The 17021-nt window shown below is 36.7% G+C and overlaps 1 protein-coding gene across 3 annotated transcripts in view; it reads right to left on the bottom strand.

Moving 5' to 3' along the window:
- Positions 1-347: 347 nt before the first annotated feature.
- Positions 348-17021, bottom strand: part of f13a1a.1 (coagulation factor XIII, A1 polypeptide a, tandem duplicate 1) — a 31820-nt gene continuing 15146 nt past the window's right edge. For all 3 annotated transcript variants that reach the window (XM_022673400.2, XM_022673401.2, XM_049480150.1), the window contains 12 exons: positions 15356-15607; positions 15153-15271; positions 13071-13178; positions 12673-12850; positions 10550-10688; positions 9030-9133; positions 8827-8915; positions 7624-7777; positions 4727-4999; positions 3881-4041; positions 2371-2507; positions 348-888 (listed from right to left, as the gene is read on the bottom strand). In XM_022673400.2, coding sequence (XP_022529121.2) covers positions 732-888; positions 2371-2507; positions 3881-4041; positions 4727-4999; positions 7624-7777; positions 8827-8915; positions 9030-9133; positions 10550-10688; positions 12673-12850; positions 13071-13178; positions 15153-15271; positions 15356-15607 — 1871 coding nt within the window. In that variant the 3' untranslated portion in view covers positions 348-731. The remainder of the gene's footprint in view (positions 889-2370; positions 2508-3880; positions 4042-4726; positions 5000-7623; positions 7778-8826; positions 8916-9029; positions 9134-10549; positions 10689-12672; positions 12851-13070; positions 13179-15152; positions 15272-15355; positions 15608-17021) is intronic.

The raw sequence follows: 17021 nt of genomic DNA, 5'->3' as shown, positions 1-17021 counted from the left end.
GAGAGTAACTCTATATTGTAGTGCATGACAAAAGGTTGTGAAAGTTATCCCTTGCCTGTGTGGTTCTATCAGATATATTTGTAGCGTTTTACCCCATTTCTAGCTCTTAATGTTTTTGGAATGTGGTGCATATTTAATAAAACAAAATTAACCAGACAATATATTGGGTTCAAACCATCTTCAATGAAATCAAAAAGTCAAAGCAAATTTAGATTTTTTTGATTAAATGAAATATTTGTATATCTCAAATTAGATTAAATTACAATATTTCTATATATTATAAATCTTTGATGACACTATTTGGTGTGTGAATGTGTGCCGACTTAAGTGACAATAGTACAAAGTCATAATGCTTTATGAATGATATTTATTGTTAGTATGCATTGCAGAACAGCATAGTAGCATTGCTGAAAAGAAAATCAGTTTATAAAAATCACAGCATGTTAAGAATGAACATTTTAGTAAATTAAAAGTAATTTAGTTTAAAAACTCATAAAAAATTATGTAGTTATTTGACAGATATTTTGGTTTTGATTGAACAGAAAAACAGAAACTAAGTTTTAAGTTCTATTTTAAATCTATATAACTGCATCAGCAAAGCAAAAATGAAAGAAAATACTTTTGTAAAGAGCTCTATTTCTCACACTCCCCCTCCCCCCTCTGTCTCTCTTTCCTTTTACCAAAAATAGAATCACAATCCGGATCATCTTCCTGTTTCGTACACTGTTGGCTCAGTCGTCTTGGGAATCAGGGTTTATGAAGACATCCACCTGACCACACAGATTCCTGATGAAGGTGCAGTCGAGGCAGGCCAACAGCAACTTCGGCCCGGGCAGCTGAGGAGTGACCGACTCGATCCACTTCACTGTAGAGCCCTTACTAATCTGACTACAGAGCCAAATACAAAAACACATACACAAACCTGTCATATACTGTGAACAGTTTCAACTCATAGCCTACTGGACGCATTTTAGGCCTTAGAATACTTCTAGTGTGTCACTGCTTTTCAGTACAACAATCAATGAAACAAAATAAAGGAGCACCATGGAAAAGTTAGGGGATCACAAGACATCCAAGCTCTCAGACAACTTAGTCTCGCTTTGCCAAACATTCACACAATACAATCCAGACTGTTCTCATACAGAGTTCCCCAATGGTGGAACAAGTTACCTTCTACTACCAGATCAGGAGAATCTCTCACTATCTTTAATAAACTCCTGAAGACAGAGCTCTTCAAAGAGCACTTACTCTCCTAACACCTCTAACTAACTACCTTCTACTACCAGATCAGGAGAATCTCTCACTATCTTTAATAAACCAATCAGCAACCACAGGCTCCTCTAAGCAGCAGCCTAATAATGACTCTAATAATGATCATTCATTTATTTATTCTTCTATGGCACTTACATATTATTCATATAAAGTATCTGTTTTGCTTCTTCAGCTGACTTGACTTAAAAGTTTGAAGAGCTTTTTGTGAGTGTAACTCTGTTTTGTAGTGCATGACAAAAGTTTGTTAAATTATTCTTTGCCTGTGTGGTTCTATCAGATATATTTGTAGTGTTTTGTCCCTTTTCTAACTATAAATTTTCCCCGTCCACGTTTTCTTTTTTGGAATGTGATACTTCATCATACTTAATTAACAAAATCAATCAGACAAAATCTTGGGTTCATATCATCTGCAATTAAATAAAAATGTCAAAGCAAATTTCTATTTTTCAATGCTGTCCCAAACTTTAACCCTAATTTGGGGTTGTATATTAAATAAAATGTTTGTATATGTCAAATTGGATTCAATTAAAATATTCTTATATATTATAAATCTTTGATGACATTATGTGGTGTGTGAGTGTGTGCCTAGCACTCTAGTAATGATCATTAATTCATTTATTTATTCTTCCATGGCACTCAATTATTCATGCATATGGATTTGTTTCTTATAAAATCATATTTCAGTGCACCAGACGGCAAAATAGAATGAATTCTATTTTAAAATTAAAGTCATTTATGTTTCTAAAAGCCTACAGGTTCCACTCCATATGCTAAATAATTGTATGCACTTAATGAATTAAATAAGCTACAAAAACGACTAATTTAATTCCCAATATGTTTGTTTGAGGCATAAGTCAAACTCAAAAAGCCCATAAAACCCTACAGGTTAATTTCCTGAACAATTCTGCTGAGAAACTGTAGTCATATATTTTTTACGTCTGAAAGTTAATTTGGAACCTATCTATTAAAAATAGGGTCTCATTTTAGTGGCTAGTGTACATGGGATCCAGTCACAGTGCATCCAGATGTTAAAGCCAGGCCTAAACAGGCTCCAGCAGGCTGATCCATGTGCACGTATAATGCTTTCTGGCTCTTTACCTGTACGTTTTCACCTTCACCGGCAGCAGGCCAGTTCCTTCCATCCGCAGGGTCACATCATTCAGGTCAGTGTCAGTCGTGTTTGTGAACTTCACCGTCACGAACATGTCCTCTCCAACCTTAAGTTCTCCACTCACCTGATAATAAACAGAGATCATTTCACACAGGGAATGAAGGTTCTGTTCACTCATAGATTAGTCCACATTTGAGATACGGCACTGTTTCAACACTACAGTACCAATTTCTCAGCTTTGGGACTGTAAGCCCACTGTTCTGTACTTTTTTCATCTTTTTCTGCCAAAAAAAAGGAAACTGTCATCTACCTGCTGTAACTGTATGATTTACATACATACGTTCTTCATTTTAAAATAAAACAACCTACAATATTAAAGCTGATGTCTGTAAATTTTGGGGATTTAGGGTCCTTTCTGGTGAGAATGGATAGTTGCACTGAGCATGCGAAAGATTAATTTTAAACTAGGCAGGTGTGATGCGGTCTCCTTTCAGAGCGGATGAATCCGATTCCAGGTTATGTTCAGTCAGAGAGAGCGATAGCGGGCTCTGAGTTTCCTCTTCTGAAGTCTCCATTGCTCCACCAGCTGCTCGCGTTCAGTAAAACTGAGCTGGATCCTCTTTTAGAGGCTGTATGTGTGATGTAAGTATGTAAAGACGCATGACATGGACAAAGAAACTCCAGCAAAAAGCGACCCAACCCGAATGAATAATTTAGGCATAGCAGGCATGGTGGGTTCAGCACACTGGTACCATTAAACACACAATAATTTTCTGATTTCAGTTTTAAAACAAAATAATATGGACTGACAATTAAATAAGATTAATAGATAAATGGTATTTGTTGCTCATAGGCTCCCCCTACAGTCAGGAAATGTAATGTAAAGCCAACACTGCATGACATTAACATGCATTTCTGAACAATTCAGACTCCATTTCCAATGTCAATTACTTTAGAAAGTATTGTAAATGTGATTTAACTGTTGACTACAATATCAATCACATGTTAAGCATTTTCCATAACCGTTCAGGAACTGCAGATGAATATTAGCCAATTGCCTGAATCTCACTCTGAATCTGGTTTTTGTTTTAAAACATTTCTTAGAATTCAAGGATTTAAGGAGACTTTAATGTCATTCACATCTTATGTGGTGCATGAGCTGGAACGAAATTGTATTCTTACGGTCTAGTTTACACCCAAAGAGCAAGTTTCAAATAGATCAATATAAAGGCAAAATAAAATAAAATAAAAACCCAATAAAATAGATAACATAAATACACAGACTAATATAAAGGAGTAGAGAAGTAGCAGCAAAATGAAGTCCAAAGTGCAAATTGCTATAGCAGCATGGTGATTATGCGTGGATATTAGTTACCTGAAAGTGAAAAGTGATAAAGTGTCAGTGCAGGTAAAGTGATGATGCTGTTGATTAATGTGTGTATGTACAGTATGCATGTAAAGACTGTGTGGTGAACAAGAACAAAGACAGTGCTGTACCTCAACAGACAGTGGAGGGACATCAAGATGGATCACTTCCATGTCAGTGACATACATGGATGTTTCCTTAATTAGACCGTACATAACGAAGGACAGGAATGGCTGGCCCTGGACAAAAGCCCTATACTCATCAGCTGTAACGATGAGGGTGCCTTGCTTGGCTGGAGAACACATAGATACACAGCAGTCACAGAAATGTTATCACCAAAAATACACTGCCTGGCCACCTGGATTTAAGTAAGTAAATGATGTGGGGTTGATGATGCAGTTGGCCTGCAGGTTTAGGTTCAGCAACAGTATGTGCTGAAAGAATGAGGTCAGCTGACTACCTGAATATACTGAATATAGACCAGGTTATTCCTGGATCAATGGATTTTTTCTTCCCTGATGACACAAGCATATTCCAAGATGATAATGTCAGGATTCATGGGTCTGGAATTGTGAAAGAGTGATTCAGGGAGCATAAGATCATCATTTTCACACATGGATTGAGAGAGTTCACCACAGAGTCCAGACCTTAACCTCATTGAGAATCTTTGGGATGTGCTGGAGAAGCGCTGCTTGGTGAAAAATTAATTCAACACTGGATTGAAATAAATCTTGTGACATTGCAGAATGAGTGCTGCAATCAAAGCTAAAGGATGCAATCAAAGCTTTTGGCCAGGCAGTGTAACATTGTAATATTTTTTTTATAATATTATTTTTCACTATTATATCACACATACTGTAGCTCTTGTTTGCCACATATGTGTAGAATTTTGGTTAGAATTTTGCTCATGCAAGCAACCTGTTGCTTCAGTTTTGACTAACGTTTGATATAGATTAAAATACAAAAATCTGGCTCACCCTGTAAAGGATCCAGCGTCACGCTCTGGGTGAAAAACTTGAAGACAGACCTTGTGGATCCAGTGTAGAAGTCTACCTTGCCAGTCAGGGCTAGGTTGATGGTGCGTGTCTCCTTGCTCAGGTTTGTGAAGAGGAAGATCAAGCTGATGTTGTAGTTGTTCTGTTGGCTGGCTTGGAGCTGGAGCAGGACGTCAGGGTCCGGCTGTGTGGTTCGAAATCTCCTCATGCCTAGAGCTGTAGCCCGTTTCATGGTTGTCTGATCTTCAGGGCTGCCTGCAGTTGAGGAAAGAATGGACATTTGGGTAAGAAATGGAAAAGGGATGGACAGACTTGCTTATCTAACTTTAAAACCAAAGTTTGGAAGCTCATTTTTTGGTGCTGCATTCATATACTTCTTCCATAGCTTCCTTTACCAAATAAAACATCTTACATGACATCATTTGGCCAATCTATCTATCTATCTATCTATCTATCTATCTATCTATCTATCTATCTATCTATCTATCTATCTATCTATCTATCTATCTATCTATCTATCTATCTATCTATCTATCTATCTATCTATCTATCTATCTATCTATCTATCTATCTATCTATCTATCTATCTATCTATCTATCTATCTATCTATCTATCTATCTATCTATCTATCTATCTATCTATCTAGCTAGCTAGCTAGCTAGCTAGCTAGCTAGCTAGCTTTTCAACCAGGAGTGCAGGGCTAGCGGGGCTGGAGCCTATCCCAACTGGCATCGTGCGAAAGGCAAAGGATCATTAAAGTAACTGGGAACATATGTTATTATATAAGCCCATTTTTGGGCTGTGATTTAAAAGTTCACAAATTATCCAAAACCAATAAAGAGACAACTTTCCATATCACAGATCTCAGATCTTTATTGACATTATAAATGTTCTAGAGATGGAAGAATTCTAAGCAGCAGCAGAAAAACAAACAACAATCAGGGTCTGATTTCACTTCTCACTGCTGACTAATAAAGGTGTCAAATAAAGTCCAAAATCTCCACACTAGAGTTACCACCTTTCAGAAACAGGCTGATACTGCTGTATAGTCACAGGAAGAAATCATGCAATAGTGAGAGACATCTACCAAGCTGTTAGTGAAGTGCTGAAGGTGGCAAATGACCCCCAAAGGAGGCCAGCTAAGCTCAACTGCTTGGATTAATATTTAATTAGGCCTAAATGCACTACCTGAGAAAATGGCTAGTGCTGTGGGACCTGGCACTTCTCCTGAAACCAACAATAAACTGCCTTCTTTACTTGTTTTGGGAAAAGTGAGCTGATTTCTCTTAAATTCTATTGATTTGTTGACATCAACCTTCTTTAATTATGCACTTTAATAGCAATGCAGAATTTTTATAATAGACTATAGTAACAAAAGCAAACCTTACAAAACAGATATTTTTTATCACCAGATTAAAACAGGCCTCATTGCTTCTGGTACAGGAGGGCCAAAACTCATCGTTGGAGATTTAAAAACACAGTTAAGTACCAGGAGCCATATTCAGAAAAGCTTTCCTTAAGTCGTATGATAAACGTGAAGAGGTTTATAATAATGTTTGTAAATGCTCAGAGTTTTGAAATATTCTCTTAAGAAAGTGTTATTTCATATTATGTGATTTCATATTTAGCACATCTCTAACAGAACATGTTTCTTATGAAACAGAAGTTTGTTTCTGACTCTATATTATGATTATTACTAGGAGTGTATTTAAAAATCTATTTTTTTATTTAAATCGATCTTCATTTGAATGATTTGTTATCGATTCACATAAACCCAAGATTGAGCTTTAGAATTAGCCCATTTTCTCCGTGTATGAGTACAGTTTTTACTTTTCACGTTTTATCTCGAGAGACTATCCTTTTTTGAGCACTATTTTGTCCCCAGGCATGAACGTGATTACCGGGCCGGGTTTTATAATGGGGGAGAAGAGCTCCACTCAGACTGGCTGTTTTTTTCTTTAAATTTAATAAAGTTTTCTCTCTTAACATTAATAATTTTGCTTGTGGTCTTTTTTATTGTCACTATGCTCATTATAGGATTACATCTGAAGTGGGTCTGGGTAAGTTTCACAGTTTTATTTGCAAATATATAAGAAATGTATGAAGCATGTTATGTTTTTGTTTTATGTAACTAAATTGTCAGTATATACATCCATACAGCGTTATTAAAAACAATGGTTTCCGAAGCCTTATCAATGTTTTGGAACCATGTAAAGTGGCCATTCCAAACCTGTATAGATATGTGAAGCATGATGTTGCAATTAACTAAGCTACAATAAATTATATATATAAAAAATGAACAGTTGTGTTAAGTCTATATAATATAATATTTGAAGAATGTAAGTTTAAGTGTTCCTTGTATAATTACAAAATTTCGTATTCAAACTACAATTTTTATTGTAAAATAAATTCTACTAAATTAATCAATTTGGAATCGAATCGGGACCCGGTGAATTGGAATCGAATCAAACTGGGAAATCAGTGGCGATACCCACCATTAATTATTAAACCATAGCTTTATAAAAAATAAAAAGTAGCATTCAAATAATGTAGATCTGTGTCATACACCATTTTCTTGGGCCCGAGGAAAGTGGTGGGAAGTTGGGCTCAGGCAGGGAATCTAAACTCTAGTCTTCATATTTTTGTCCATATAGTGTATTTGAATCAGGGCTGTTCAGTTTTATTTTTAAAGGCTCACTGTGGCATCAGGCTTTCATTCAAAACAGGCCAAAGTAACTCTGTCATTCTGTCACTTGTTTAATCAACTGGTCCAATATATCCAAAATATATCCCATCTCCTCAACACAATTTCTCACAGGCATCTGTGTATTTCTGTGACTGAAGGCTGGTAAGACTTTACCAGGTTATGGTTACTTACCCTCAGGGTATTTATAATTATCCGTGATGTACTCCGGCTCAGTGGAACCAACTGATTTTGTCACAATGAGCTGGCCCACGTAGGTGGTGTTGGTACTGACCAGTCTGGTGCGTCCGTATCTGTCCTGTTTGTAGAAGACCACGTCACTGTTCACCTGGATTTAGAAAAAAATGCCTTTTATTGTGCAAAATGGTATGAAGCTTTAACATGTTTTAAAAACACTGGCATGCCAAATATCATATATTGTATTGGATATTTGATTAACAACAGAAGCTGTGTTGTTCTACTTGTCTGAATACTGAATTGAGGTATATGACCTACAGTTGTTTGCAAAAGTATTCATACCCCTTAAACTTGTTCACATTTTGTCACCTTGTCAACCACAAACTTAAATGTAATGTAATGAGATTTTAAGAGTGATAGACAAACACAAAGTATTGCATAATTGAGAAAATGGACCAAAAACGGTACATGGTTTTAACAATCTTAATAAAATATAAATCTGAAAAGTGTGACGTGCAAAAGTATGCATCCTCCCCGTATCAATAATTAGTAGAGCGACCATTCGCTGCAGTTACGACTGTAATTGCTTTGGGGTTTGTCTCTACCAGATTTGCACATCTAAACACTGAAAAGTTTGCCCTTTGGTCCCATCTGGCCACAGCACCTTCTTCCATGTTTGCTGTACAAACATCACTTCTCATGTCTTTCTTTAGACAGTGGCTTTCTTCTTGCCCCTCTTTCATAAAGGCCAGATTTGTGGAGCACTCGACTTGTAGTTGTCCTGTCGACAGATTTTTCCACATGCTTGGGATATGTTTTAATAACCTAGGTCGGTACAGAACAGCTGTATTTATACTGAGACTAAATTACACACAATTGGACTCTGAAGGCAATGGATTGCACTGTTTTTTATTTAGGGGATTTAGAGTAAAGGGAACTGAATACTTTTGCACATCATACTTTTAAGATTTTTATTTTATAAAATATTTCAAAACAATGTTTCATTTTCTTTTCACTTCACAATTATGTGCTACTTTGTGTTGGTTTATCACCTAAAATCTCTATAAAATACATATAAGTTTGTGATTGTAAAGTGACAAAGTGTGAAAAATACATGTGTATGAATACTTTTGCAAGCCACCGTATACAGTGGCACAGTATAAGTGTAGGAAAGACAACAAAGAGTGTTAATATTTTTACCTCTGCAAACACAAAAGAAGCATCAAACTGGTAGCTCAGCTCTCCCTCTTTGATGGCTTTGACAGGTGTTGGACCACAGCGGTAATAACCTACAGCAAACCCAAACCGAGTCAAACAGGAAATCACAAACTTTGGAAAATGTACCTTCTATCCATCTAAGAGAACAAATGGTATAGCGTGGCGGAAAACATGTGAACTCATACCATCACTGGTTTCCTGAGGAGTGGCATCCACCACCTGCCAGCCTGAATATACTGCAGGTATATCAGACCTCTGCATGAACACCTCGTTCCAGCAGTGGAAGTTCCTGCAAATGCAAACAGAAACTCAAAGTGTACAAACTAATTTACTTCGTATAATCATTTAATTCATCATCAGGGTCTACTGCTGTATTTATTTATTCAACCGGATTAAGCTGTGACTTCAAACACAATATCTTAATGAGCAAAATCAATACAATTATAGTCAACATATTTAATATTTGAGAACATTATGAGTGCTGAAAAGTACAAGACTATTTAAGTTATAAATTTAGATGTTTAAGAAGCTGATTAAAAGTTATTTTCTGTGTGTCATAGCTTGCTTTTTGTCCATTATCCAAGTGATTTTGTTGTATTTCTCTTGCCCCTTGATTATAATAACTATTACCGTAGTTCTCAGTTTCTGCCCCTGCCCCTTACTGCCCCCTCTGTTTCCTTTATTTTCTGATCAGCTGGTTTGTCTGCTAACATTTTCAAGTGGAGCATTCTGCAATGAATATGGATGTGATTTATCTCAGAGTCGCTTGTCTATCCACACTGACAATTCTAGCCAGAAGCTGCCGGTCACCAGTGTTGGGTCCTGTGTTTTTAAATTTTCTACTGAGAGCACTTCTTACGATGGTGATGGATTCTTACGATGGCTTACTCTATGAAACTTTACGTTTCATACAGATTTTTGCCAGAAGTTAATATAAATGCTAGATAACCCAAACCCTTCTAGTCTGTTAGCAGAACAAAACATTACCCAAAAGCCGTTTTTATTGCAGTATATTGTTTTTTTTTGTAAAGCCAGAATTGTGCCAAATTCAGCACCCCTGTTAGGAAAAGCACCCCCTCTCGGGACCGCGCACCCACGTCTTCTTGGCTTCTTTACTTGGAAAACGGAAACACACAAGATACTTTTCTAAGCTACGCTGACTCGTAAGAAATAAGGAAAAAAAAACGACACCTGCAGCCTCTCCCGAGAGTGGGTGCTTCTCCTGGCTGGGGTGCTGAATTCGACACCATAGAAGTACCGAAATCTGCACCCACGTCATGAAAAGCACCTCTCTTGGCAGTGCGTACGCACAGTCTCCTTGATAAAAGTGGAGATAATTGCTTTAACTTTACTTAGAAACGTGCTCCAGAGAGGGGGTGCTTTTCATAAAAGTTTATTTTAAAACAATTTCTGTATTTTCTGCAGTATAATTTTTTTGGGGGAAAAAAATCTATTTCTGACATTGCCCCCCAGTTCCTATGCCAATGCATTACAGTATCTATTGATAACTCAAGTATTTTCCAGCAATGAAATGCTGATGATTTAGGCAACATACTGAAATATACATAAACTTAACATAAATATACTGAAAATTAACATAAAAATGGGCACAAATTTGGAAAATGCCCCAGTTTCAAATGGCTCATATTTAAAAAAAAAAGGCTTTGTGTCAAAATGATATTGGTCACCCATCATATTTCCTCACCAGATAGAGTCCACTGTGAGGTTATCGTCCACGCGCCCATCCTCATCCAGTATGATATCAGTCCTCAGGTCGCCCATGTTGTCGTGAGCTGAGCTGTAGTTGGTGATGACCCTCGCAGGGATTCCAAGACAGCGGAGCACTGAAGTGCAACAACAGTTATACACTTTGCAGTCCCCTGTGACACACTGACTGTTTGTGATTGATACTTACAATCAGACTAAATCTAAATCCCGGACGTGACCCAATTCACTAACTGGGGCAGTGATAGTGTATTGGTTCGATACTGCGTAACGGGCTGTGTTTATTTATTTATTTTTTCCTTTCTTCTTGGGTTTACCTGCTTTAAATTCAACTGTTCTGCAATTGGGTTCAACAACCCACTGGGCTGGAGAGCTACTAGTCTAGCACTAGCACTTCATCCCATTACACTTCATTTTTTGTGGCCCACCACGAAAGGCTTGGAAAATATCTGGCTTGCTGCCAAACTTAATTGCCAACCCCTGCCATAGACCCTACTAAAACAACATGTATTGCTGTCGCAAGTTAGAAGCTGGAGTTGTCACGGATGACCCAGGCAGGGAGACGAGGAGACGGACGCAAGAGCAGGTAGGGTGAAATAAATAATAATTTAATAAATAAATAACAAGTAAACAAAGAAACAAGGAACAAGTAAACAAGTAACAAAGATAAACGAATAACCAAAAACCAAAACAAACCAGTGAAACTAGAGAACATAAATTAAACAAAACAAGAAGTACTAATGATAAACAAACAGGGAGTAAATAAACAAAGAAACAAACGAGGGACTGAATAAATACAAAACTAAACTGGGCAGGGATATATATATATATACAATGAAATAAACAAGAAGCTAAACAAGACTAGGAAAACTAAACTGAGCAGGGCAAGGGAGAAAACAATGGAAATAAACAGGGAACTAGAAATAAACAAGAAGATAAACAAAGGACAAGGGCTAAAGCTATGAAATACAGAGATAACTATGGAACACAGAGAGAGACGAACAACAGGGGAAGGTGCAAAGACCGACGAAGGACAAGAGACAAAGGAAGGCTTTAAAGCACACAAGGGAAGTGGAAACACCTGGGGCTAGGGGGCGGAGCTACAATTGACACAGGTGGAAAAGTACTGAAACAGAACACAGGGTCACAGGTCACATGGGACACACACAGAGACATGAGACAAGACCAGGACGTGACAGGAGTACTTTCAGATAATAATGAATATCAGGTCTAATCTATTTGTTCTAAATAAATAACATAAATTTCTAAAGTAGAGCAGTTCTCACTACATCCAGCATCAACCAGCAATGAAACTCATTCTTGATAGTCTTCAAATGTCTTATTTAAGGCAGTTTTGGACTTGATATGATAAGAAAGACAGAGGTGAAATCAACTTGAAATCTAGTATGTATGCTCTCACTAGTATAACATAATAACTGTAAAATAAAAAATATATATATAATAACTTTGTTTAAATGCAATTTAATGCATTTGCTACTAGCTATTACCTCTGTATAACATATATTAACATATATTACATATTTTTTTGTTAAAACAGATCCATTGCTGTCTAATTTTAATGTAATTACCACAAAAAATCAAATGTCTGAAGCCATATCTGGATGGGATTAGTTTCTTCTAGGGTAATTTTCTTTTATGGGGTCCTCTGTGATTTTATTACCGTCCGGGACGACCATGTATGTGTTTTTCTTCGCTGAATTAGCTGCTGTTTTTTGCTGAACTCTGGGGTCCTTTGGTCATCTCACGCTTAATAAAATAGCTATTCGTCCACAGCCGCACATCGTAATTACACTTTGGATGTGTATTTCTGAGGTGATCCTAGCAAACACAACAGCTAGTAGAAATGGAGAAGCTACTGAACGCGATGTCACGTGACAGAGAAAGTCTGAAAATTTACTGGTCCTCCTGTTTTTTTAATTGCCATTCAGATGCTAAAGTTTTATCAGTATTACATTATGTTAGAACATTATCATGAACGGACCAATGGAATGCTTTAAAAAAGCCAAGATATTTTTCTTCTCTCTCCTGTAAAGTTTCCATTTTGGAGATTTGGAGGTTGGTGTGTGTTTGTGTCATACTCACGAGTGTTAAAGGTGCCAGCAAATACCCAGCACTGGCCAAACTTGACAGGCACACCACCTTGCACAGCATAACTGAGCAGGATTTCTGCACTGCCTGTCCAAGCAGTGGGTGCAGTGCCAAGACTGAAATTTTCACTCCAGTTACCCACCAGAACCCCGTCATCATCCTGCGAGTTAATCTACGACAGTAGAAGGCACAGTGTTAAAGCATCATTATACTCAACAATACTATAATGATATACAAAAAATAAGGGTTTTATGAAATAAATGCAATTATATTGAAACAATGACTTAGTTTTAACTTTAATTTTACGTTTATAAGCATCTATTTAATTTATACCTATTAAATTGTTATTAAGTATAATAAACATAAGTTTATCTTTGTTAATTGCACCGTACCATGGCTGAGGCCGTCCGGATCAGTTTTGTAACATCTCCTCTGTACTGGAGGGGCATACCCCCAAAATCCAGAACAAAGAGGCAAGCATCCAAAACTCCATGCTTAAACTATATAAAAAACACAGAAGGCTTTTATTTTCAGAAAATTGCAAACATTCCCTTTTACACACATTCAATAATGCACTCAATAATAACTGTAATAATAATCAGATTCCGGCAGTTTATTATTGCCTTCATCATATAATCAGCATTCTTTGATTTATTAGACAAAACTCAAGCCTAGAAATCAGATTTAGAAATTTGATAAAGTGAGAATTTTAGCTACGTACTGTCCATGCAAACAAAACCAGATAGGACAGATATTCACCTAGTAAGAAGTAATTTTTAGTATTAGAAACCATACTAAAACAATCTCTGTTTTCTGAACATTATTAAGGGTCTGAACAGCATTAAGTGTTCATGTTAATAAAAACCCATGGCAGGAAGTTTATAGTTTATGTCATATGAAAGTAATTTTCTAAGCACACTACTGATAAACGTTCTCCATTCATCACACATGTTTCTGCAGTTATACATGTAAAAATCTTTTTTTTTTTGTTGCATTTATCATGCGAATGCTTTGTATTACTGTTATCAGATTATTAAATGCATGTAACGCGTTTATTTACATAACCATGCCATCAACATGCTATGACAGCTGTCATGAGTGTTCATGTTAGATCTTGTCTATTAATAAAACAAAATGATGTTACTATTTCTGTCAGTTTATGTTACACGTGATAACAAGCATCAACAATAAAATCTTGTATCTGTCACAACATTTACTGTCATTGGCAACATTACACTACAGTACTAATGAACATCTTTAATAGGATCATTTTTATGACATGTATATGGTATGAATATGTACATTTTAAATGGATGGGGTTTACAGTAAAATATTTATGTTTAAAAAATATTTTCTGAGACTGAGTGACTTGTTTAAGAGTCAAAAATGTCTCATTTAAGACTCTCAAACTGTGATCCTCGTAGACTACTGCAGCCCAGATTAGTAAAACATAAACTATGGACTGGGTTCCCAAACAGGGATGAAGTCTAGTCATAGACTATTCTTGCCCTTTAATTGAGAATCTTCATACAAAATGCTGTCTTGTCTAGGACTAGGAACAATCCCTGTTTGAGAAACTGCCCCTATGGGTTGGTTTCCCAGGCTGGTATTAATTAGTTTTGGGAAACCAATACTCTATTGGAACACTAATTAAGACAAGTCCTGGACTATATTTTCATTCTAATGATAAATCTCATTCAAAATGTTGTGTAGTCTGAGACTAGGCTTTATCTCTGTCTGGGAAAACTGCCACTATATATCCAAAAATATTTAGATAAAACTTCTGCCGACATGCTTTTATTCACTACCTAATCTCAATAATGTTCTTATGCTTGAATACAATGAAAATACAGCAATGTCACAAAATTTAGAGTTAAAAAACGATTAACTTTCATTTGTCTAGATAAGTTTGGACTTAATAATATAAAAAGAGACAGCTTAAAAATTATGAGTTCATTTGATTTCACCGAATTGAAAAACTCTGGAATATAATCAAGAGGAAGATGGATGATCACAAGTCATCAAACCAAACTGAACTGCTTGAATTTTTGCGCCAGGAGCAGCATAAAGTTATCCGAAAGCAGTGTGTAAGACTGGGGGAGGAGAACATGCCAAGATGCATAAAAACCTTCAGGGCTATTTCACTAAATACTGATTCCTGAACTCTAATACTTAATAAATATGAATTGTTAATAAAACTTTATAAATATGAATTTGTTTTCTTTTGATTATTTGTTAATCTCTATATATTTTGTTAATGCTCTAAATGACAATATTTTTTTTTGGAATTTGGGAGAAATGTCTGTAGTTTATAGAATAAAACAGCATTGTTGATTTTACTCAAACATAAACCTATAAATAGTAAAAACAGAGAAACTGATTCAGAAACTGAAGCAGTCGCTTCATTTTTTCCAGAGCTGTATATACAGTACAATAAAATTGAGGGCCCCAAAAGCACCAAAATGATGACTTGCCTGGCCATAGCTCCATGGTCGTTTTACTAGATTATTAATCACTCCGCTGTAGATGACCCCTGCATCATTCAGCACAAACTCCTGTCTCTCATTCTCATTGGCCATGAAAACCTGATCCGCTGCAAAACAGCAGAAATACCAGTTTTAATATTTTGTGCTGATTAAACAGAGATAAGTTGAATTTCATATGCAGTTGAGCTTACAGGGGGACCATGGATTGAAGAGCACGTAGAAGTCAGTCTGTGAAGTTCTTTTGGTGCGTTTCTTCATTACCTCTGTTATGATTGTCACATAAGTGCTGAACAGGCCAATGATGCTGTCCGCAGCTGGAGTGATGCCAACCTTGGTCTCATTGTCCCCGGTCTCCAAAATACGACCTTTCCAGGAGCTTGGCTGATCGGACTTACCAAGGCTCACAGTGATCAGGGTGTATTTGGTGGGAGAGGGGTTACTGCCTGTGTACAGACAAGACATGAAGACAACTTGAAATAGAAGTTTCAGCATCAATAAACACAATATTTAACAAATCCAATTTGTTAAAAGCGTAAAAAGTAATAAAACAGAATAGAGATCATACAGCTCATGGTCTTAATTTGGAGAAGTTTACCCTTGGAAGAGGCTTAATCCTTGTCTGGGAAACTGACCCATATTTTATTAACATCATTAATGTAACATAATAAAAACACATTCAATCAGTCATTTTCCATTTACAGGGTCATTACACTAGTATTTAACCTTTTAATATCCTGATCAACATCTTGGTTGGACATATTGAGTCAGACAGGCAGGGATTAAGTTTAGTTTTATTTGCAGCACATTTTTAAAATGGTCAGAAGAATTTCTGAGTGGAGAACCAACAAAATATTGTGTTTAATGGTACCAGCGTGCTGGAACGACCATTCCTGCTGAGCCTAATATATCATTCTAAAAACTGGTGTGTTGGGTCGCTTTTTGTGGAGTTCTTCTGGTCATGTCATGTGTCTTTACGTACTTACATCACATGTACAGCCTCTTAAAGAGGATCCAGCTCAGTTTTACTGAACGCGAGCGGCTGGTGGAGCAATGGAGACTTCAGAAGAGAAAACTAAGAGTGCAGCACATTCATTTACACTGACAAAACTGACAATTGTAAATAATAACTCTCTTATATCCTCTGAAGTCATTTCCCTCAGCAGTTTCTGACTGAGCGCACTTTCTCTCTCTCTGACTGAACATAACCTGGAATCAGATTCATCCATTCTGAAAGGAGACCACATCACACCTGCCCAGTTTAAAATTATTCTTTCACCTGCTCTGTGCAATTACACATTCTCACCAGAGAGGGCCCTAATTCACCTAAATCCCAAAACTTACGGACTTCAGCTTTAATTCAGTGGTTTTAATGAATTTAAATAACTGGAAAGTCTGTAAAAGAATCCTGTCATTACCACACAGCCTATAAATCTCTTCTCTTCCTTAACCTTCTTGTGATTAAAGAATTGTAAGTATCTTGGTACTGTACAGAGAAGAAAAAAATCTACTTTTTTCATCACTTCATTTTTACAGAAAAATGGTTCTTGTATTTATTTATTTTTTCTCATTTTTCCCATTTTATCCACAATTTACATGGCCAATTGCCCAACCCACTCATTAGGACAAGTGATGCCCCAACCTCACCAGGAGGGTGAAAACTAGCACATGCTTCCTCCGATACATGTGGAGTCAGCCTTGCCGAGCAGCCAGCATGCTTGGAGGAAAGTGCAGCGGCTCGGTTCCCATACATCAGCTCACAGACGCCCTGTGCTGTGGACATCACCTTAGGAGTTATTTTATCATTTTTAACTGTGAAGAACAGAGGGGGTTAATGACCTGTTAAAATTTCTCACTGTA

The sequence above is a fragment of the Astyanax mexicanus genome, chromosome 6, assembly GCF_023375975.1.
Source record: "Astyanax mexicanus isolate ESR-SI-001 chromosome 6, AstMex3_surface, whole genome shotgun sequence".
NCBI classification, from domain to species: Eukaryota; Metazoa; Chordata; class Actinopteri; order Characiformes; family Acestrorhamphidae; genus Astyanax; species Astyanax mexicanus.
The sequence above is the reverse complement of the archived record's forward strand: the minus strand, read 5'-3'. Positions and strand labels throughout refer to the sequence as shown.